Source organism: Rhinopithecus roxellana, chromosome 8, assembly GCF_007565055.1.
Source record: "Rhinopithecus roxellana isolate Shanxi Qingling chromosome 8, ASM756505v1, whole genome shotgun sequence".
NCBI lineage: Eukaryota > Metazoa > Chordata > Mammalia > Primates > Cercopithecidae > Rhinopithecus > Rhinopithecus roxellana.
This window is the reverse complement of record NC_044556.1, coordinates 93,942,340-93,965,494: the sequence shown is the minus strand read 5'-3', so window position 1 is coordinate 93,965,494 and position 23,155 is coordinate 93,942,340. Positions and strand designations below refer to the sequence as shown.

The 23,155-nt window shown below is 43.9% G+C and overlaps 1 protein-coding gene across 1 annotated transcript in view; it reads right to left on the bottom strand.

The window, feature by feature from the left end:
- Positions 1-5,609: 5,609 nt before the first annotated feature.
- URB2 (URB2 ribosome biogenesis homolog) overlaps positions 5,610-23,155 on the bottom strand; it is a 33,328-nt gene continuing 15,782 nt past the window's right edge. The window contains 6 exon segments of the mRNA XM_010374035.2: positions 5,610-6,561; positions 11,213-11,352; positions 14,265-14,352; positions 17,835-18,077; positions 19,623-19,733; positions 21,875-22,035. Of these exon segments, the coding sequence (XP_010372337.2) occupies positions 6,364-6,561; positions 11,213-11,352; positions 14,265-14,352; positions 17,835-18,077; positions 19,623-19,733; positions 21,875-22,035 (941 nt within the window). The 3' untranslated portion in view covers positions 5,610-6,363.

Here is a 23,155-nt window from a genome sequence, read left to right as displayed (position 1 = left end):
CACGACGGTCAAGGTAGGCGGGTGGGATTTTAGATGGAGTTTCCAAAAGTCATGATAAGACCGGGCGCGGTGGCTCACGCCTATAATCCTAACACTTTGAGAGTCCGAGGATGGTGGATCACTTGAGGCCACGAGTTCAAGATCAGCCTGGCCAACATGGTAAAACCCCGTCTCTAACAAAAAAATATAAAAATTAGCCGAGTGTGGTGACACGCACCTGTAGTTCCAGCTACTCAGGAGGTTGAGGTGGGACAATCATTTGAACCTGGGAGGCAAAGGCTGCAGTGAGCCAAGATCACACCACTGTACCTCATCCTGGGCAACAGAGCAAGACCCTGTCTCAAAAAAAAAAAAAAAAAAAAAAAAGAAATGTGTTTTTTGAAAGGAGACTCCTGGAGGTTTTGAAGGAAGATGGAGGTACAACCACTAGGACTATTTAGAAACAATCTCTAGGATGAGTGACCGCAGGCAGTAAGAGAAAAGAGGGAAGACGCTAGAGAGAGCTGGGACTGAAGGAGAGTGAGGAATCGGTTATGTCCTCCAGATTTTCAACTCAATTCAATGACCAGAAATTGGCAAGTTTGAGAAGGACTTGCCCGGAGGCAATGGTGACACCGGGGAGTGGAAGGTCAGGAAAGTTAGAAAGTCTAGAAAGAATTGTCAAGGACTAATCCTTGAAGACACCAGTATTTTAGGCGAAGGGAGAGAAAAAGGTAAGCAAGAGCATTAGAGATAGTCGAGGCCCTAGAGGATGCAGAGAGCCAGCAGGGGGTCCGACCAGCCAAGGGTGTCCAGCGATGGTCAAGGACCTACCACACATTCGTGAAGCCAGGTGGCTAAAGCTGACCCAGTCATCTTTCAGAGGGCAGTTTCAATGGCAAGGATAACCAAGGAACAAAGGTAGACTCCTTATCATTGTTGGGTAGTCAAGAGAAAAGGCTGATGGACATGTGGGAGGATAATAGGATCGATATTTAAGATAAATTAAGAGTATTCTGTGTGTGTCCGTAAACAGCAGCAGGGAAAGTGATAGCAGAGACTTGAGAGACAGAGGGCTATGGTTAGATGGGAAGAGACTGTGTGCCGGATTTAATCTGTTATAAAGCTCAAAGAGGGCTTAGAGAAAATACCAGTGTAGGCTGCATGCCAAGTCAGAGAATACCAGACACTGTCACCGGCACCCACATTTGTCCCCACAAGAACAGCCATTCTCAGTCTTTGAAATGGCCACAGTTGGGAAACACTTGGCCATGCCCTCCAGCATGACATTAAGGTACAGGAAGACGCAGGGCTGGCAGTGCACTGATTTGTGCTTTCTGTGGGTGCTTCTTTATCACCACCTTGGCATCCAGCCAGGCACTACTGCTGGGATTTCCCATGGCCTCATTTTCTGAGTGTGTTTCTTGCCCCAGGCCCCAACACACTTTCACCTCTGTTGAGCCTGGTCTGTGCCATTTCTACTGAGTTACATCCCCTCAATCCTCCTTTGTAATGAAAAGCCACTCTCACTACTAGTTGTGTTCATTGTGGAGCATTTCACAATTCCTTCCCCTCGTCCATAACATTTATGTTCTACCATCAACCAGAACTTCACATTAAAACCATTATAACAATCCAGTCTCCACAAGCTCATAACATCCCAAAGCTATGCAGCTTCATGGATGTTTCTTCCTCTGATGAAAAAAGACATCTTCCTTCCAATAGATGGACCCAGCAGGAGAGAGGGAACAGGATTTTGTAAAGAATCAATCCCCATGACTCCATTCCTTTCTCCCACAACAGAGCTGGCTCTAGAGTTGAGGGGAGGGCAGAACAATCAGGGGACTCCAAAGCCGAGGAAGGAGGTGCCAGACCTAGGGATGCCAGTGAGGCACAGTGGTCATGGTGGCAATGGGGACCAAGCTGGGTAGAGGGACAACAGGGCAGGCCAGAGAAAGGACATTACAAACAGGCTCATTGGGTCAGGCATGGTGGCTCACACCTGTAATCCCAGCACTTTGGGAGGCCGAGGCAAGAGGATCACCTGAGCCCAGGAGTTTAATTCCAGCCTGGGCAACATAGCGAGATCCCATCTCTACTTAAAAAACATTAGCCAGGCGTAGTGGCATGCACCTGTAGTCCTAGGTACTTGGGAGGCTGACGTGGGAGGAGCACTTCAGCCCAGGAGCTGGAGGCTGCAGTAAGCTAGGATCACACCACAGTACTTAAGCCTCTTAAAAAAAGGAGCAAGGGAAGCCAGGAAGAGTCCAACAGGGAGGCTCAAGTATGACTTCTCACATCAGCAATGGCAGATGGGCAGGAGTGGCAGTCCTGGGAACGCCGGGTCAGGACGTTTCAGAAGGGTCCCCATTGTGGACATGAGGCTACAAAAAATATCAGCAGGAAACAAGAGGGAAGACTGGGAAAGAAGAGAGGTCACCAGCAAGCAGGAGTGATTAGGAGAGGTGGCCCAGACACACCGGGGAGGGAGGGCAGAGAAGTCAGTGAGTGGGGATGGCAGAATGGTGTTGGAAGGACATGGGGACAAGAGGGCACAGGGCAACAGAAGTAACATCCATTAGAGAGACACGAGAGACATACAGGCTGGGGGGAAAGGGCGAATATCACCTCTCCCTCCAGCCACTGAACTTGTCTGCTGGAAGAGCTGGAAAAGGTAAACAACAAAGTAAAATGAAAAAAAAAAAGCAGTGTTCAGAAGTTACACAAAGGAATGAGGAATCAAAAATGACACCGCTGCTGCCTCTACAGTGGCTTTTATGAGACATAAAGCAGAAATGTGTGAGCTTATTAGACAAAAGAATTCAGGCTATAGCCTGGCACGCTGGCAATAAATCAAAGTAACCTCTATGAGTTATGAGAAACCAGGGCCGGGTGCAGGGGCTAACGCCTGTAATCCCAGCACTTTGGGAGGCCAAGGAAGGGAGGACTGCTTGAGGCGAGGAGTCCCAGACCAGCCTGGGCAGCATAGTGAGACTATCTCTACTAAAAACTGAAAAATTTGCTGGTTGTGGTGGCGTGCACCTGTAGTCCCAACTACTCGGAAAGCTGGAGGCAAGAGGATCGCTTGAGCCCAGGAGTTGGAGGGTGCAGTGAGCTAGGACTGCACCACTGCACTCCAGCCTAGGCAACAGAGTGAGATCCTGTCTCCAAAGAAAAATGAAAAAGAGAAACCAAGAAAAAAAAAAAAAACAGCACCCAAATCCCTTCAAGTACACACCCCCTCCTTGCTTTTTTTCTGGAGACTTCACATCACTCCTGAACAACGGGCAGTTTCCACAGCTACCGTAGGAGGCCGAGTCCAGGAAGCTGCAGAAGACAGGCTGTGAAGGAGACCCACCCACTGTGGTGCACAAGCAGCGGTCAAGGGCAAGGTTGAGAACGGGGCTGTGTGTTGTCTGTGCCACTGGGGGTCCCCGATGTACTACTGTCCAGGACCGCCCAAGGCAACACCCCAGGCAGAGTCACCCCGCTGGGCCTTCTCTTGCCCAACTCCCCTTACGCCCACCCCTCCCTTCAGGTGTCCGCTCTCAGCCAAAACCAGGGTGCCACATGGATTCAGTGCAGGCATTAAGGAGCAGCACCCCAGGCCCTACCAGGGGCGCCTCTCACCACCCAGGCAGGTCTCAGTTCAAATGTCACCCCTTTCTCCAGCCACTAAACTTGTCTGCTTTGCTGCCAACTCCGCCACCACCCCGTGGCCTATTTGTTTCCTGGCTCATTGTCAATGTCCCCTGCTAGAAAGCTCCCTGAGGACCAGGGCCATGTCTCCATGCCAGGTACAGACAGGTGATTCACGCACATCTGTCAGGTGATGAGGGGTCTAGAGCCACAGCAGGTCCGGTGGGGACAGTCTCTGAAGCTCAACATTTTGCCGTCCCGCAAGCTGAGTCCCTGACTCTGCCATGTGGAGAGCTGGCTGGGCCAACTCTCTTTGCCTGTGAGATCTATTCCAACAGGATAAAAATGAACAACAGAGCCTCCATATTCGCCAGCCGGAAAAATGTTTCTTCTACCCTATGAATCAGCAAAATGGAGTTAAAACAAATTCTTTGCTGAGGAGCATATGGAGTTCAAATAGAAATGACTGTGAGAACCTGTGACCACTTCCCCTGAAACGGGAACACAGCAGAGAGCCCTTCAGAGCTGTGCAGGGAGGAGGTGGAGACCCAGCCTTCTCTTCTTCCTCCCCTTCCCTCAAGGCTGACTGCCTGGTAGCCGCTGCCAACTCCCTTCTAAAGGCCCTGCAGTGCCACCGCCAGGTCGCCTGACGAACTGCTCCATATTCGCCAGCTCCCCCAGCATTCCCAAGGCAGGGGAGGAATTTCCAGCAACAGGAAAAACTAGCCACGGCTCCATGAAGGCCTCAGAGACAGTGAGTTTCCGGTCTGGGCACTTGAACCAGGGGCAAACCTAAGACCGTGATTTTAGCTCCCGCTGGTTTACAGCTCGTGTCCTTGAAAGGTCGCCGCTCACACCAACACCCATCTCCAACTGTGAACAAGAAATGGCGCCACCAGACTCTCTTCCAGGCTCCTGCAGGGAGTTTACCGCAGAAACAAAACTCTGTCAACACAAAGCATTAAGTGAAAGGCTGCCAGACCAGCCCAAGCCACTTCTGGTGGCCAGAGCTTCGAAAACCTGTCCGCACACACAGTCTAGATGAGAAAAGGAAGGGAACGGATGACTTGCACGGTGCGTAAGGCAGGACTGTCCCTCAGACCCCACAAGACAGCACAGGAAATAAAATCAAACGTGGGGCATAAAACACGGGCGATTTCTCTTAGGTATCAAAGACATTCATTTTATATTGTCTGCTCCAATCACATCTGCTTGAAACTGTAGTGTAAAAAAAAGAAGTCTTTGCTTAAGGATGATCCTTCGAATAACTTTAAAAGTCTGCATTTTGGACTAATTAAAAAGGGAATTCCAACATGAATCCCACAAAGATAGTGAATAAGAAAAACAGTAAATATCCCAATTGAGAAATGTGCTACTACAGAAGATAATTATATAAACATAATTTACATAAGAAATAAAAATGGTAAATAGAAAAACGTATAATCTCTTAGTAATTAAAGAAATTCAAAACAGAATAACATCTCTCGCCTATCAAGGAAGCACAAAGAAACAAACAAAAATCAGTAATATTAAAGTTGACTCACTAATAGGAAAATAAATAAGTACATATTCTAAGGGCAATTTGGCAATATTTATATAAATCCTTTAAAAACGATGTGGCTTTCTGACAAATAATACAACTCATGAGAATTCATCTTCTGAAAATAGTTCAGCTGCAAGCACCATCTATAAAAGGGAATTTGGAAAGATAGCTATGGCTAACCATGGGGTACTTATTAAATAAAACAACAGTATCTACTCAATGGACTACTATGCAGCCAATAAAAAATAGATGTTGAATGTTTTCTCTGACCCAAAGTTACTTAAATATTACACAGGAAAAAAGGTAACTTAAAAAAATGCATTTATGATCCAATTTACCTACTATATATATTGATATGCCCATCTATATACATACACATAGTAAAGGGACTAAAACTAGATACTCCAAGGTGACAACAGAGGCTTATCTGGGTAACTGAGACTATGAATGAGTTTTTTAAATTATCTTTTTATTTTTCTTTTCTGAGGTTGCTATAATAAAAATATATTGCTTAGGTAATAAGCAAAAACAATGAGGATTATTTATTAAACTGAATAGGAAAAAAATTCCTAAATGAACTTCACAGAGCTAATGCAGGAGGAGCAGGCAGGAACCCTGGCACCTGTGCTAAAGATCACCCACCTGCCTGAGGTGCCCGCTATCCCTGCCCAGAGCACACACCGCGGGCCACAGACTCTAACTTTCCCTGACTTCTTCAGAGAGCATACTTAGAGGGAAGGCAGAAAAAGTGACATTTCAAGAATACTTCCCATGTTACTTGAAGAATTTGAAAGGCAATAGTTAAACAGGGCTGAATTATATACCCATGTACCTGAAGTAAAAAGCCAACTTTTACGCAGTTTCTAGTGTGGATGAGGGAACACCAAGCCACTGAACCAAGACGAGAACCAAACACGGAAAGGTTCTGAGAGTCCGCAATTTTTCTACTGAATTAATCTCATCCCCGGGTCAATTTTCAGGATTCTATTGCAATACTTACTGCATAAAACTATGTATTAAAAAATAGTAAGAAAAACACGATGTAAAATACATCAAAATATACTACATAAAACCCAAAGGATTTTCTATGTATACCAATATTACGAATTAGAACATCTTAAGTCTTTCATTCTCCAGCTCTTTCAGACCATGCAGCCAAAGCCTCTGGACAATGTCCCTGGCAGCACTTCTGTCCCATGGCCTCAGGCCGTATATCTTTTCTCTCCTTCATGTTTGGCCTTGTGGTACGTGAGATAGTCATGATAGAGCTCCTTAAAGACGTCTCTCATTCCCGGCTGCAGCGAGGCCCGCAGGAACTGGATGTCAGGCTCGATGCAGAGGTCCAGGATGAGGTAAATGCCCTCCTGCAGCAGACTTTTCACAGCTGGATATAAGGTCACCTGGGGAAAAAGGCAAACCTTTGTGAGAACAATTGGGGGCAGAGATCAAGCCGCACCACCTGCCGACAGTATCTTGGGAAGGACTGAGAAGTGATTTCAAACTGATCTCCAAACTGAGAAAAGATTGACATTCACTTTCAAAATATAATTTTGTTGCTAAGTCAAATATTTAAATCCTCCTATTTTTAAAGTTTGTATTTTGGGGAAATAAAAGCTAACTCAAGCAAACTCAAACCTGGAATGAAACTCCATGAAAGCACAAGGGTAGCTTTCCTGTTCAGTAAATGATGCTTACATGTTTACCAGGGGCATTTTAAAAAACTGGAGTCTTTAAATTTAAAAACCTTATAAGAAGGTAAGCTGCCTGCCCATTGTGTCAAATTCTTCTACGCCATCAATCACCTTGGAAGCTTTGCCAACCCTGTGGGACAATGACAACTACGTTCACTGTAACACTGTGACCCCATCTCACTCCAGAGCAAGGCAGCAGGCAGGCTCTGACATGACCAAAACAGACCACTGATAAGCCTACACGAGTAATTAGATCACATCATATCACCCAAGAGCAGAAGTGATTCATGATTGCCACTTAATAGATTCTTTTTTTATTTGTGTCAAGAACAGCACAATATGCACTTAATTCCTAACAGCCCTGGAATGGCTGAACTGGTCCTCATGCCTAAAGATGCACTTCTCCCCTGAAGTTCACAGTTAACTAAAATCTGGAGCACAGGAGTGGGCGTGGCAGCCAGCTCCAACCTGGCTATATCTGATGCTTCACCCAAACTTCCAGAGAAGAGACTCAGACTAATATCAAACCAACCTAAAAGGCTGGGGGAGCAGGTTCTCTTCACACTTACCACATCCATTCAGGTTTCAACTAAATGAGGGCTGAACAGAGTTTGAAACCCTAGTAACTGAAACTAAAAAGCAGTAGTAATGAAGAGTTCTGGGAACAGATGGTAGTGATGGCTGCACAATGTAAGAAAGTATGTAATACTACTGAAGTGCACACAGAAAACAGTTAAGCTGGTAAAATTCACCTTATACTAGATGTATTTACCATTACTTTTAAAAAGTAGAAAAAAAAACAAAACAGTGGTAAAGTACCAGCAGACAGGCCTGGAATTTGGCTGATCATTTATTGCTACCCTGATAACCTGAAAGAGTTAATGTGTCTCTGCAAACACAGCTTCTAATGAGGATATATTTTATTAACCAGAAGAACTGTTCACAAAGGCAACCATTGAGAAGAAGTACATTCCTAAAGAGGTAATTTGTTTCTGTCTCTAAGATGATGCTATTCTTCAAAGTTATGATCCTTTTCATGTGATAGTTCAGAAATTTCTGACAAGTGATCATCTTGAATTTTACCATTTTATAGATGATAGGAACACTCAAGGAAAGATAGAATGGCATGTCTGTGAATTTTACAGCAAGGTAATTGGGAGGGAAAGAAAAAAACAAAACAAAACAAAAAATAGACAAAACCACAAACAAAGTCCTTGATCATACTGGCAGGGTGAGAGCTTTGTAAGTGGACTACTTGTTCATACCCGTTCATTCATTTATCACTTACTAAATAAATAATTCCACTTCCAAAGGCAAAAAATGAGGTTCAGTGACCTCCCCAAAGTCACACAGCTAATAACTAGCAGCACTGAAACTTGAACCTAGGCAGTCTGAGCCCAGAGCCCATGCTCTGAACTATTCGCACAGTTTCTCAGTAGTGAAAATGGAGCCAGACAGCCTCTAGCAAAGAGCTAGGAAGGCCAGTAGGTTTTAGACAACACAACCATTTTAAATCTTTAGGTTTCGGACAACTTATTTATAAAACAAGAAAAAAATCAATTTCTACAAGACTAAGATCACTGGCCAACAAATGAAAACATCGCTAAGTAGCTTTTAAAAACCTCAGATAAGATGAGCAGCACAAACTATTCATTCTAAGCTATCAACATACAGATGGTTCCTCACTTAAAAGACGGTTCAACTTAACATTTTTTGACTTAACATTTTTTGAATTAACAATGGATTTATCCAGATATAACTGCATCATTAAGTCGAGGAGCATCTGCACTTAACGATGGTTCAACTTACGATTTTTTCACTTTTACGATGGGTTTATCAAGTATTGAATGCATTTCAACTTAGGATATTTTGAACATACTATGGCTTTATCGGGACACAGCCCCATCCTAACTCAAGGAGCGTCTGCAGAGGGACATTGTAAATTTGGTCTACCGGTAAAAAAGAAGATGAAAGTAACCATAATTTCCCTGTATGTTTCCACGGGGACTCATTACTGCTTGGAGGAAAGAAGACAAGCAGGCCTCTGGAGCTGCCCCTTAGGCTCCTGACTGACATATCTCACCAGGTCGTCTTCCCTGACTACTGACAGGTCCCACCAGCAATACTCAACTCTGCAGAAGTACAAGGAAAATGCAAAGGAGACCTATTTAGCATTAGATCTGGCATTTAATTAAACTTAAAACACACTGATCTAGAAAGATTTATGGCTCTCTCAGTAGAAGCCGCTAATGCATATGGAATATTTTCTTCATTACCAAATTTAAAAACAAATGAAAGATAAAACATAGACTGTGGTGCCAGTGGATTCTGGGAGGCTGTGGCCCTAGCTAATTCCCAAGGCCTCTGGCTTTCAAGATTAAAAATAAAATATAACTAATGAACATAAATTAGACATGAATAATGAGGCCAGGAAGCCAGAGACTTTTCATAAAGTAAATTTCAGAATGATAATTAGCGACTTAAGGGTTCAAATTACTGCTTCTCTTCTTGGCCCTTAGTGAAGTGATATTACTATGTCTCATTTTATTATACAGTAAGACAGAAAATAATGCCAGCTTTTCTTTCATCAAAAGCTTACATGTTAATGACTGGTGTGCTTGGGAAACATTAAGATTTCATAAAAAGGCCAAATAACTGCAAGGAAACCAAACTATAAGCCCACATCTTGGTCAAAAGACAACTTGAAGGGGTGTTCTCAAGATCCGCAGCTCTTACCAGGTGTGTGCACTCACATGGCCAGGCTGCCCCCATGTCCCCACCCACTTGCCAAGGTGAGAAAGGTCAGCGGGGTAGAAACTATTTAGTAGTTCTAGATATATCTAAAACAGGAGCAGGGATGAAAAGTGATGCAGCTCCAGGTTTTCTAAGGAAGTCCATTCAACCCAGCCTCCCTAGACAAATGCTGACACCTCTACCCTAACAAGCTTACTCGTGATTTTACTATCGTTCTACAAAGGGGAAATGGATATTTTACAGAGAGATTGAACACAATATACATGTATATCTATACATACAGAAGAAGACAGACAAAAAAATGCACCGCACTTTACTCAAGCCTATGACAGTCAATTTAAACCAAGATTTATACAGCCTAGATTTATAAAGTTCTGTAGTGAGCTTACTATGGGTCACAGAGCATCCTATGGAATTTTGAAAATAGCACAATGACATTCCAAAGTAAGATAACTATTAAATGGCTGGGCGTGGTGGCTCACACCTGTAATCTTGGCACTTTGGGAGGCCAAGGCGGGTGGATCACCTGAGGTCAGGAGTTCGAGACCAGCCTGGCCAACATGGCAAGACCCTGTCTCTACTGAAAATACAAAAATGAGCCGGGCATGGTGGTGGGCACCTATAATCCCAGCTACTCAGGAGGCTGAGGCAGAAGAATTGCTTGAACCAAGGAGGCGAAGGTTGCAGTGAGCCAAGATCACGCCACTGCACTCCGGCCTGGGAGAAAGAGCAAAACTCCATCTCAGAAAAAACAGAAGATAACTGCTTGGATAATGAGTTATCTAGAACACTGAATCAAAAAGTCAGATTAATTTGGACAAAGATCTTTTTTCTCAATCTATCTGAGTAACCACCTGTATCTCCACCTTGTCATCTACTTTGAGTGTCTGAGAGCAGCTGAGTCACATGAACGACACACCTCCAGAGTAAAGATACATGAACTCTTGCAGCTGAGGGGACCCCAGAACCCTGAGGTCTAGAATCCCTCTTTCTAGTCTCCATTAATCCTGGTCCTATGAGAGCTCCTGTTCTTGGACCTGAGTAATATTTCCTCTCCTTTTATATTACTCAAGAAACCAACCAAAATAGACCCCAGGGTTTGTGCTAGAGCAAGACAGAAAATTGAGCATTTTCTGTGTACAAGGCACCACTGAGCCCTCTGTATGTCATTTCATTTGGTCCTTACAATAACCCTGTAGGAATGCTGCTAAACACCTTGAAATACACAGGACTCCAGAGACTGGGGAGGCTGAGGAGGAAGGAAGGCCTGAGGCCAGGAGTTTGAGACCAGCCTGTACAACATAGTGAGACCCCATCTCTACAAAAATTTAAAAATTAGCTGAGTGTAATAGTACATGCCTGTAGTCCTAGCTGCTTGGGAGGCTGAGGCAGGAGGATCATTTGAGCCCAGGAGTTCAAGGCTATAGTGTGCTATCACCACACTAATGCACTCCAGCCTGAGTGAGAGAGCAAAACCCTGTCTAAAACTTGCACACAGCAACAGAGAACTGTCAGACCCACAACATCACTTGCCGTTTTGGTTGAGAAACCCGGCTTAAGGACCATAAACACAGCACTTGGTGAAAGACATTGAACCCGATTTTACCTTCTGTACCTCCAACACGTACTGGGCCACCATAAATGGGGAAAACACAGTGAACTCCTCAGCTCGTGCGGCGATGTGGCTGTACATCCTTTCAACCAGGCGTGCACACTTTAGGACCGTGGGCAGGTCATCTGCGCTTCCTACAGACAGCAAAGGGTTTCCCAACCAATTAGTTCAAAAACAGCACATTTTAACTCTTCTATGTTAGACTTTTAATACAGGTGAAAATTATCTCAGGTGTTACATGTTTTCCCAGACTCTTTAATTGGCTTATTTTGCAGACAGAATAAGGGAGAACAGATATGTCCAAACAGTTATCTACACAACAAAGGGAAGGACACTTAAAAACTCAAGAGTGCTCAGGTGTTTTTAAGAGTCTAACCAGAAAAGTAATCAAGATTTTTAGGATGAAATCTAGGATTACTAAAAAAAAAAAAAAAAAAAAAAAAAAAAAAACCAAGATGGAGTTCTATAAGAAAGGCATAAAATGGAAAAAAACTTAAAAATTATCTTAAGGGGAGAAAATCATTTACCGACATATGATTTAAAAAATGAGATACCCTAAATTATGTCTTTGCCTCCTTAAGTTTCAGAAATTGTTTGTGTTATGTGCCTTTTATAGCTGCACAGACATAGGACTCAATTATCATTAGTAGACATTCTACTGTCTTCCTAGATTTACTTCTGATTCCTAGCTCTTTTCCTACCATATAGTGTCAGGACCATCCAGGGCCTCTTAACAAACTCCTCCCAAGAATCCTAATTGCATGTGTGTCCCCACAGCCTGCGTTACAGCCCATGGGGAAGTTCCGGCACACGAGAGCACCTTCCCTGCTGTCATTCAGCACAATGGCAGGCATGTTTTTATAAAACTCCAGAAAACACAAACGAATCCATAAGGACAAAAAGCAGATGGGTGACTGGGGCTGTGACCACAGTGGAGAAAAAACTGCAAAGAAGCCAGAGGAAGCTTTTAAGGATGATGGAAAATATTCTGTATTTTGATGGTGGGAACAGCTTCACACATACATAAAACCCATTAAATTGCATACCTTAAACAGAAGCAATTTGTTATGCATACATTGCATATAACTCAATAAAGTTGATTTTTGGAATGCATACCTTTTTTGAAGACCTGAATAAGCATACAAATATCTTTTATAGATGTAATTTTTCTAGATCAATGTAATTGTACTAAATTACATTACTGTTAACATTCATGTAGCATTTCAACAGAAAATATACTTTGGTGATATGCTTTAATATCTAACATCGACTGTTTCTTCTCTTTTCAGACTGTTCAACATATTACATGAATACAAAGCACTTGTTATTTTGGCCACCAATTTAATGCATGCCCATTAGAAAGAGCATATTAGATACCAATAAAAGAGAGAATAAGAGTTAAAACTCTACTCAGTTAAGCCATGAATATGTCTGAGAACCAGGTCTTAGCAGACAAGATGATGAAGCTACATTCACATGAACACAGCACAGAGTACCAGAAGTGTGATGTGCTCCTGTGCTTCCTCAAATACATGACAAAGGACACGCCTGTGGCAGTGTGACCAGGCTGTGCTCCACCACCACTGAGCAAGGCCCCTTCCGTCCAGGCAGATATGACTACAAGAACAGGGATTCCTCCTGGCTGAGCTCAGACATGATGGGAGAGGCCTTGACACAGAACTGCAGGCAGCCACCACCAACTGGCTGAGGCTGACATGGGAGGGGAAACTTGTTTACGAAGGCTGCTCCTAAATCGATTCACAATATTAAGCTGACATGCTCTGCATCAGACACAGGAAGAAGTGAAATATCTAACTGTGCCACTGACTGATCCCAAAACCAGGCAGAGGAATTGAAGCCTAGTGTTAACAATGCCCTTTCCCTTTTCTCAAAAGCTGTCTGGTTAAAGGGCTATTGCTTAGGTCTACAAAACTGAACCACAATGGTGGGAGAGAAGCTGAGCACCACTCGTGTATTTCCAGTTGGCCCAGAACTACGGTCACAGGGTCTTCTCTGACACCCTGAGTTGAGTTATGGTCCCAGAGCATCTGAGCTGACACCCTGACCTACCACTTAGCACATCAGACAGTACAGGGATGGTACATGCTATGCAATTTCGAAATACTGCAATATAAAATAGAAAGTCATGCAATTTTGGTTTTCATACTTTTTTTTTTTTTTTTGGAGACGGAATCTTGCCCTATTGCTCAGCCTGGAGTGCAATGGCACGATCTTGGCTCACTGCAACCTCTGCCTCCCGGGCTCAAACAATTCTCCTGCCTCAGCCTCCTGAGTAGCTCAGATTACAGGAGTGTGCCACCATGCCCAGCTAATTTTTGTATTTTTGGTAGAGACAGGGTTTCACCATGTTGGCCAAGCTGGGCTTGAACTCCTGACCTCAGGTAATCCACCCGCCTCAGCCTCCCAAAATGCTGGGATTATAGCCATGAGCCGCCGCGCCCAGCCAGCAATTTTTAAAATACTGAAAGTCTCCCTCAAATTAGAAATTCAACAAGAATCAACTTCAAAGCTGAAAAATGAATTGTACACATAATATATGCTATTGCCATATGGCGGTTAGTGTTTCCCTAGTAAACAAACACACCCTTGCCAAGGTGAGGCTGCAGCAGTGAGCAGAAGGACCTTATCCCTTTTATAAAATGAGATTGCTCTATACCTGCCTGTTCCTTTTCATCTCCCTGTTGAACTACAAGCTCCTGAAGGGCAGGAATGGGGTTGTAAGTCATTTTTATATCCCCTTTATAGGATATACATACTCAGTAACCATTTCCTAAATCTGCTATTTTTTTTTCCCAGAAAAGGAACTACTTCAATAAGAAGATGCCTGATTCATCCACTGTTTTGGATAAGATAAAATGTGACCAATGAAATTTAAAAAAAAAAAAAATTGAGTATTCATTTGATATCAACATTTCTCTTATTTAAACACAACTGAGTAGTTTTATTTTCAGTAACATATGTGGCCAGCAGCCAACACCTCATGATAAATACATTTGAAACTGTATCTGATGTTACTCCAAATTACCTTTGTCCTTCTGCCGCCCTTCACGCATAACTGAAAACACCAATCTATTGAAAGAGTTCAAGAAAGAAGGGATGGCTTTCAGCATCACCTGTGATGACAGATAACAGAATGTAAAAGTACATATGTGATTATTTAAGTTTTTCTACTTTAAAAGAGCTCATACTTATTTATTTCTTAGTCTTGTCTATCGGGACACTTAAACCAGTTGTGTGTGCCTCGGGGTAGCCACATCTTTTCGCCTGGACATGCTGGTGTCACTGCTCATCCATCTTGTATTAGACTCTTTGACCCTTATTTTAACTATCAAGGGCAGAGACCCCCACACTGCATAACTTCAGGAGGTCTATCAGGCAATCCTGGTTTGGAATCAACTTTTACTCTAAGCTGGTGCTAATCCATTCTGGAAATGGGTAGAAATAAACAATAATAGGAACAGTACTAATTCATATATTTAAGTATCATTGGTACAAAAAAAAAAAAATTATGTTAAAGCAAATGCACTTAAAATGGGGACCAAAACCTCTCAATTAATAGTGGTGAAAAGCTCTGCTTGAAAACTTCATCTTGAAAAATGAGATTTCAGCCGGGCACAGCAGCTCCCACCTATAATCCCAGCACTTTGGGAGGCCTAGGCAGGCGGATCACCTGAGGTCAGGAGTTGGAGACCAGCCTGGCCAACATGGTGAAACCGTTTCTACTAAAAATACAAAAATTAGCCAAGCATGGTGCCCGGTGCCTGTAATCCCAGCTACTCGGTAGGCCGAGGCACAAAAATTGCTTGAACCCAGGAGGCAGAGGTTACACTGAGTCAAGATCGTACCATTGCACTCCAGCCTGAGTGACAGAGCGAGACTCCATCTCAAAAAAAAAAAAAAAAAAAGAAAAATGAGATTTTGATGACAGAACATGCCTCTTTTATACTCAATCATCTTTAGGTCTGAATCACAACCACACACTGTCCAGCAGAGCACCACCAGCCACATGTGACTACTTACATTTAAATTAATTAGAATTAAATAAAATTAAATATTCAGTTCCTAGTCACACTGGCCACATTTCAAGTGGTCAAGACAGCTGTGGCCAGTGGTTACCATGCTGGACAATGGAGACACAGCACACGCCCACCACTGCCGACCACTGCTGGACAGTGCTGCACCACGTGTGAGAGTGAACAGAGAGTAAGCCAAGCGTTGGGATTATTCTCTTTGGCATAATTTGTCCAACAAAATTTTTGATAGCATAATACCACATTCTTCATGTCAAATTAGACTTTTTGCAGCATATTCTGAAAGAAGTCATTTTTGCAAAAGTATTCCAGCGTTTCATCCAGTTCCCCAAGGACCCTCTCTTAATCCTTTGCTATCATACTGATCACAAATCCTTTTGGAACTATCTGGGTTCACACTCTGGCTCCTTATGATCTTGAACAAATCATCTAGCTCTTTTTTGTCTGTGTGCACCTCAGTTTCCTCATCTGCAAAATGAAGACGAGAGGTTGTCGCGAAGACTGAACAAGCTAAGCCATGTCAAGTGCTTGGAACAGCACGAGCTGCTGATCATTCTGCTGGGTACGCTGGCTGTGCTGACTTCTTGCTATACCCTTTACATGTACCTAAGAGGATTGTGGCTGCGTGTTTACATCCGTGTGGGCCTGCCATGCACACTGCTGATGCTGTGGTCAGGCATCAGATTCCCTACACAACCCCAACAGATGAGAGTGAGCTTTGATTAATTCACATCATTCTTTACTGTAATACCATGTCATGATCTGGTCAATTTTCTCCATTCGTTACATGATCTTAATTCCACTAAATGGTCATTTGTTAATGGTTTTGCAAACAGAAGAATCAAGCTGCTTTCTAATACTACTTTCATCAACTTCATGAAATCCTGCACCTGTAATTTCAGTTTGTAATTTATGTGCATTGCATTTATATTGCACAGTCACATACAACTCTAACAACAGCAGAGAGATTTTAAAACAAAGATGCTGACAAGATAAACAGGGCCAAAGGCAACTGTTAATGGGGGAAGGCTTTAGAGTTAGATCCAATTTCTGAGTATATAGCTTACCAGAGAGTATTTTTCTTAAAAACTGCATTGCTGGCAGGTCTCTAGCCTTAGGACATCAAAACACCTAAAAATATCTGAATGTGCATGAATATATGATACACAGCGATGCACTACAAAACCATACTCTGGTCAAAGGCACACTGTATAAAACAACGGTGGTCCTATAAGATTATAAGACTGTATTTTTAATGGAATATTTCTCTGTTTAAATGCACAAATACTCACCATTGTGTTACAACTGCCTACAGGACTCAGCACAGTCACGTGCTGTATAAGTTTGTAGGTTTATAGCCTAGAAGCAACAGGCTATACCCCATAGCCTAGGTGTGCACTACGCTGTACCATCTGAGTTTGTGACAGTATTATATGATCTATGGTGTTTGCGCAACAATAATGCCTAACGACACATTTCTCAGAACATGTCTCTGTCATTAAGCGATGCATTAACTGTCATATTTATGAGTTCCTACACATATAGTCAGCCATACATACAGTGGTGGCACCATGAAAAGAACACTGGTCAAAGATAACAAGTCGTGAGTCTAAGGTTTAGCCTCAGCTAAGTGACATTGGTCACATCATTTGGTGGCACTGAGCTCCAGTTTATTCATCAATAAAATGGGATTAGTGCCTCCTTCACAGGCTTGCTATAGGGGCGGAACATATCAAATGTTCAATAAATGTTAGCTGAACTGTAATTTTTTCTGTGGGACATTTATCCCCAGTTTCAGTTTAACTTAAAAAGGAGCATACTACAAAACTGGAACTCAGGATGCCTCATTCCCTATATCCATTTGAATTAAAAGCCCAGGAAGAGATCTATGCAAGTGAGTGGCTTATTTAAATACGTGGTGAGCAAAAACAGAATAATTTCTAATGAGCTTCCTTAAATAGTACAGATCATGTATCCCTTATCCTAAAGCTTTGGGACTAGAAGTGTTTCAGATTTCAGATTTTGGAATATTTGCATATATATAGAATGAGATATCTTGGAGACGGGACCCATCTAAATATAATTTAAAAATTCATTTATGTTTCACTTTATATAGCTTATACACACAGTTGAAGGTAATTTTCTACAATAATTTTAAATAATTTTGTGCATGAAACAAAGTTTTGACTGTGTTATGACTGCGACCAGTCACGTGAGGTCAGGAGTGGGATTTTCCACTTGTGGCACGATGTCAGCACTCTAAAAGTTTCGAGTTTTAGAGCATTTTGGATTAGAAGTGTACAACCTGTAGTATACAAACACTATTCAAAGCGCCAGATCCAATGAAGAAAACCTCGCTCGCAAAGCCCAGTATGAAGGTCAAGCATTTTTATGCTTGAGAAACCACTTGGCTCTGAAATTTACTAGAACAGAAAGTTTGCCTGGCAATTCATTATTTGTATTATTGTCCTGCAATAGTAAAGTTTTGCTGCCACTTTTCTATAGACGTCAAGTACCCTGCTCGCAGAGGAAAACTTGCCTGCCGCTCTCGCCCTCCTTCTCACCTTAGGGTGACACTGCAGGATTGAGAAGAGCACGTTGTGCAGCCTCAGGAAGACGCTTCCATACTCCAGCGGCTTCAGATGGTCCAAAGGGACAGTGAGAAGGATGCTGAAGGCCAGGCTGATGTGGTGGGGGTTACCGATGGCCTCCTCCCCCTGCCGCAGCAGTGCAGCCAGGACGTCTAAGACAGGCCCGACCACTGTGAGGGACACAGGCTGCTCCTGACAAGCTTCTCGGTTTAGGAGCTAAAGGGCAAGATGAGATAGAGGAAAAATGAAAGTAATTCCCCAAGGAAATAACACAAACACTGTAGCACTGAGTGACTGAGGTAAAGACGTCTGTGCTCCAAAATGAATTGATGTGGTCAGTGGGCAGTTAAATACCATTTATTAAACTTCTTACAAATCAGCTCTAGTGAAAGATATTCAATTAATGATTTAGAAAATACAGACAACAGACCCAAGAGGAAGGATAGCTCAAAGTCTTACCTACGTAACCTGGGACAGCTCACCTGTGACCCTCCTTCTCAGACACACAGCAGCCCTGGTGAGGGCTGTCTCTTACAATGCTCACTGTTCTGCTGGGAATTCTGGCTGTGTAGACCCCTGCTATACCCTTTGGGTGGACATAAGCAGATTCTAGCCTGGTGTTCTCATTAGTGAGGGCCTACCACACACATCATCAACACTGCCTGCCCGTCAGCATAGGTCACCCCTATATATAGCCCACGTGCCTCTCCTGATGCTCACCACACATACTCAGTGATGACGACCCCTGCCATCCACCAAAACAGATGCTCAGGAAAATGACAAAGCAGCCAAATTGGAAACAAGAGAGAATATTAAGTCTGTTTTTTAGGCCCTTTTGCCCTAGGAACATGCTAACCCAGGGCAATTCTCTCAGGTAGCAACAGCTAGAATAAGGATAGAGGATGATGGTAAAATAGATACTGCTCCTCCACACCTAAGTGTAAGAACACCCAGGTCAGGGTTTGTAGAGGGCAGGAGACAGTCCCAATCTGAGCCAGACTTTTGTTCTAGTGAAACAAACAGCCTAGCAACAACTGGACACAAATTTTAACATTTGAGTAAGATTGTAACAAAATAAACTCCTATCTGCAACATTACTATCCCATCCTATAAAGCATTTTATTCTCACTGTATCATAGGCCTTAAACACACACACAAAACTCCTACAAATAAACGAGCGCATTAAACTAACCACAACATTTTGTAGGGACAAAGAAAACCCCAGAATTCCTTGTATTATCATCTGATTAAATAAGTATCTACAAGCTGGCTGAAGTGGCATGCACCTATAATCCTGGTGACTTGGGAGGCTAAGGCAGAAGGATCACTTGAGGCCAGGAGTTTGAGGCTGCAGAACACTATGTTCGCACCTGCAAATAGCCACTGCACCTTAGCCTGGACCACACATTGAGACCCCATTTCTAAAAAAATAATAAAACATAAAATTTTAAAAATTAAGCAGGCCTCCACGATAGCCTCCCTTTATCACTACATCCCTGTTTTTACTGCCTGTCTGATGCTTCCCAATGCTACTAAATGGCCCTTGATACCACCTCCCTTCCACTGCTCCAACTGTTGATACCAATGTGTTCAGGCAGGCCACACAAACTCGGCATCCTGCTCATCGTCGCCCTCAGGAAGCAGCCCACACACACGCTCTGCATAAAGCCACAGGGCAGCAGATCCCCAAAAGGCTGACTTCTGTCTTTATAGGAAGAGGGAGGGGAGGAGCTGGAGGACACATCTCCAGAGGGTACTCACTGTTAAAGCCGTGACTATCTGGGGACACGCACGCCACAGCAGACTTGCTTTCTCTCCACTGAGTGGGCAGTTCAGTAGCAGCCTCAGCAATGTAATAGCTGACACAACAGCCTGGGGCAAAAGAGAAAAAACTTAGCAGCAGAGATAGCTTGTTCTCTCTTAAGAACTCCGCCTGGGGAAGGAGCCTGGTCCCTGGGGCTGCAGCGTTGGAGTGGATTGAGCGCCCTGCTGTCAGGGGACGTGGATAAGGCCTGCTTGGGGTTAAGTCCTGGGAGGGACAACCTTCACATCAGCACGCAGACAGGAAGGAAGTGAAGAAGATGAGCAGAGCTGGGGCCAAGTCAGGGTCTTTCAGCAGCATCTCACTAAACCAAGCACGTAAACAGGCCAGGACAGTGAACTGCACAAGGGTCACACACTGTGACCTAATTATGGAGAGCCTGTGTTGTCAAGGCTCTGTCCACGCAGAGGACACTGGCTGTTACTTCACTGAGCAACGATGCATGCTTACAGACAAGAGGGGCTGGAGGAAAATGTGAAAACAATCGGATCAGGTGCTGTGGTCGCGGGTGCTACATGCTGATACGAGCCTCGAGCAATATGGCCCAATCAGGTCATGTGTTTCAAAATATACGGTGGGAGAGGCCTTAAGCAAAGAATGAGCAGAATTTAACTTTTTGTTGTGAGACTGAGTCTCGCTCTGTCACCCAGGCTTGGAGTGCAATGGCATGATCTCTGCTCACCGTAACCTCCACCTCCTGGGCTCAAGCAATTCTCCTGCCTCGGCCTCCCAAGTGGCTGGGATTGCAGGCATCCACCATCACACCCAGCTAATTTTTGTATTTTTAGTAGGGACGCAGTTTCACTATGTTGGCCAGGCTGGTTTCGAACTCCTGACCTCATATAATCCACCCACCTCAGCCTCCCAAAGTGCTCGGATTATAGGCGTGAGCCACCGCGCCGGGCCAGAATTTAACTTTTATATGTATCAGTATTGTGAGTATGTAACACTTAGTATTTTATACAGTAAGACCACACATTTGTAATTTGAAAAACTTCCCCTTTGAAAAATAAGGTTTTAAACCATGAGACATAGGCAGAGCCCTGCCTTTACTGGGTGCCAGGCATTTCACACTGTCAGTGAGTTTCTATTTCAGCCTCACACCATCCTCTTCTCCCCGAATGCTGTGCAGCCCGCCCTACAACCCTAGCCAAAGTCCTAGCTTCTGCCTTTCACTCTCTTCCCTTCCCTGCTCCCTCTGACTATGCACACCCCAAAGCCCCATCTCCACTCCCACTCTCCTGCCCACCTACAGGCTATCTCCCCACCAGGGCCCGCCCCCCCACACCACTTCTCCCTGTCCATCTTCTCACACTTGTACATCCCCTGCTCCTGGCAGCCCAACACGCTGCCTGCACAGTGCACGCCTCCCTTCCCCTCATCTCTGCTCCCCAACCAAGTCTCCTGCATTCTTCAGGGCACAGCTGGAGTCTCACTTCCTCCGGGAAGTCTCCTGACCAACTGGTCCAAACAGAAATTTGGGTTTGTTTCTTCCCCTGCCCAAATCAGTACCCAATACCAGTGTGCTGTATATGACCAGGAGTCAACAAGTCATTCACGAGGCAGAAAGAATATGCCTAGATCACAGACCTTGTCTGGAGTCTCCGCCCCGCCAACCACTGGCTCTGTGGTCTGTGGCCTTATTCCTTGTGTAAGAGACATCTGACCGGTCCAGTGCCCACAGGCATTCACAGAAGCAAATCCCAGCATGTGAGCTCTGTGCAAAGGCACTCAGCAAATGCAACACCATGCAGGCTGTATCAGTGACTTCTGTCAGAACTGAAGGGGCAGGCTAACTGAGGTGCTTCTCAGATGCTGGCATGAGGGCAGTATGGCCCAATCAGGCCACGTTTCAAAAAGCATGGTGTAAGAGGTCTTCAGCAAAGAATGAGCAGAATTTAACCTTTTTATGTATCAGTTTTGTGAATGTGTAACACTTAGTATTTGACGTAATAAGACCACTCATTTGTAATTTGAAGACTTCCCATTTGAAAACTAAGGCCTTCCCTACGCCGCAGCCTGGGCTGTTCCACAGGCCAGGGCTCCCTCTCACAGACTCCCTCTTTGCCTAGAGTCTCTACCAGTTAGAATTTGTTTAGTTTTAAGGGTGACACCAGATCTCAAATCAGTTTTCCCATTTGAGCCGACATGATTTCTGAGCCTGCCACACAAGGAGGGAGAAGCCGCCCACCTGCACATCTGCTTTCCACATGTTACTGACGTCCAGTCCCTGGAGAACACACTGCATCACCAGCCTCAAGTCCTCTGTTGTCCCAACCTCTAACATTTGGGTGAACAAGGCTCCCAAATGAGGCTCAATATCCTGAGTGACCCGAACAGGAATTTCAGGATCTGTGTGGGTAAGAAACCAAAACTATTAAGATGTGACAGACAGGTGAAATAAATTACCAAGTAGCCACAGGATGAAACTGCACACAGCTGTGGCCGCCATCAACCATCACGAAGTTAGGGGCATGGTGATACAAGCACTGGTGGAAAAAGCAGGTACACGTATTTGGTGTGATGCCATGCTCTCACACACACAAACACAGAAGACGACAGCCATGCTTAGGAGGTAAACTCTGAACCACAGAAGACAGTGATTATTGCTTGGTGCCGTTGACCCTTGAACAATGTTTGAACTGCATGGATCCACTTACACATGGGTTTTCTTCTGCCTCTGGCACCCCGAGACAGCAAGACCAATCCCTCCTCTTCCTCCTCCTCAACCTACTCAGTGTGAAGATGAAGAGGATGAAGACCTTGATGATAATATACTTCACTTAATGAATGGCAAATACATTTTCTCGTCCTTATTATTTTCTTAATAACATCTTCTTTAGCTTACTTGATTGTAAGAATATAATACATAAATACATACACAAAACATGTGGTAATCAACTGTTTATATTATCAGTAAGGTTTTGGTCAACAGTAGGCTATCAGTAGTTTAGTTTCCAGAGTCAAAAGTAATATAAGATTTTTTTAAATAGAATTGTTTCAGAAGGATATACATGGAATATTTTACTGTGCCAAGAGTTGGTGCCTTAACCCCTATGTTGTTCAAGGGTCAACTGTATTTTATTTCTCTACTTTCTTTGTGTTTCTCTTATAAAATTGGTAGGGGTGCAAGAGTGGGTGATATTTTAAACAGATGGGAAAGTCACAAAGATTAAGAGAGCTCCATTTTTCAGGCCTGGATGACGGTCAGGAAGTCACCCAGCTGTTTCCCATCATCCCCAGTGTCCTTGGGCCCACAGTTTCACAATAACGCCCAAAGCCAGGGCACTCAAGGCCCTTTATCATCTGGCCCCAGGTCATCTTTCCAGCCAGCGCTTCAGCCCCACCTGCCTATTCCACATTGCCAGAATACCTTCCTGCTTTCCTGTCTTTGCTTACTATTTACAGCACTGGGGGAAAGTGGACTTTTGGGAGGTAAAGATCTAGGTCCAAGTCTCCCATAAGCTGTAAA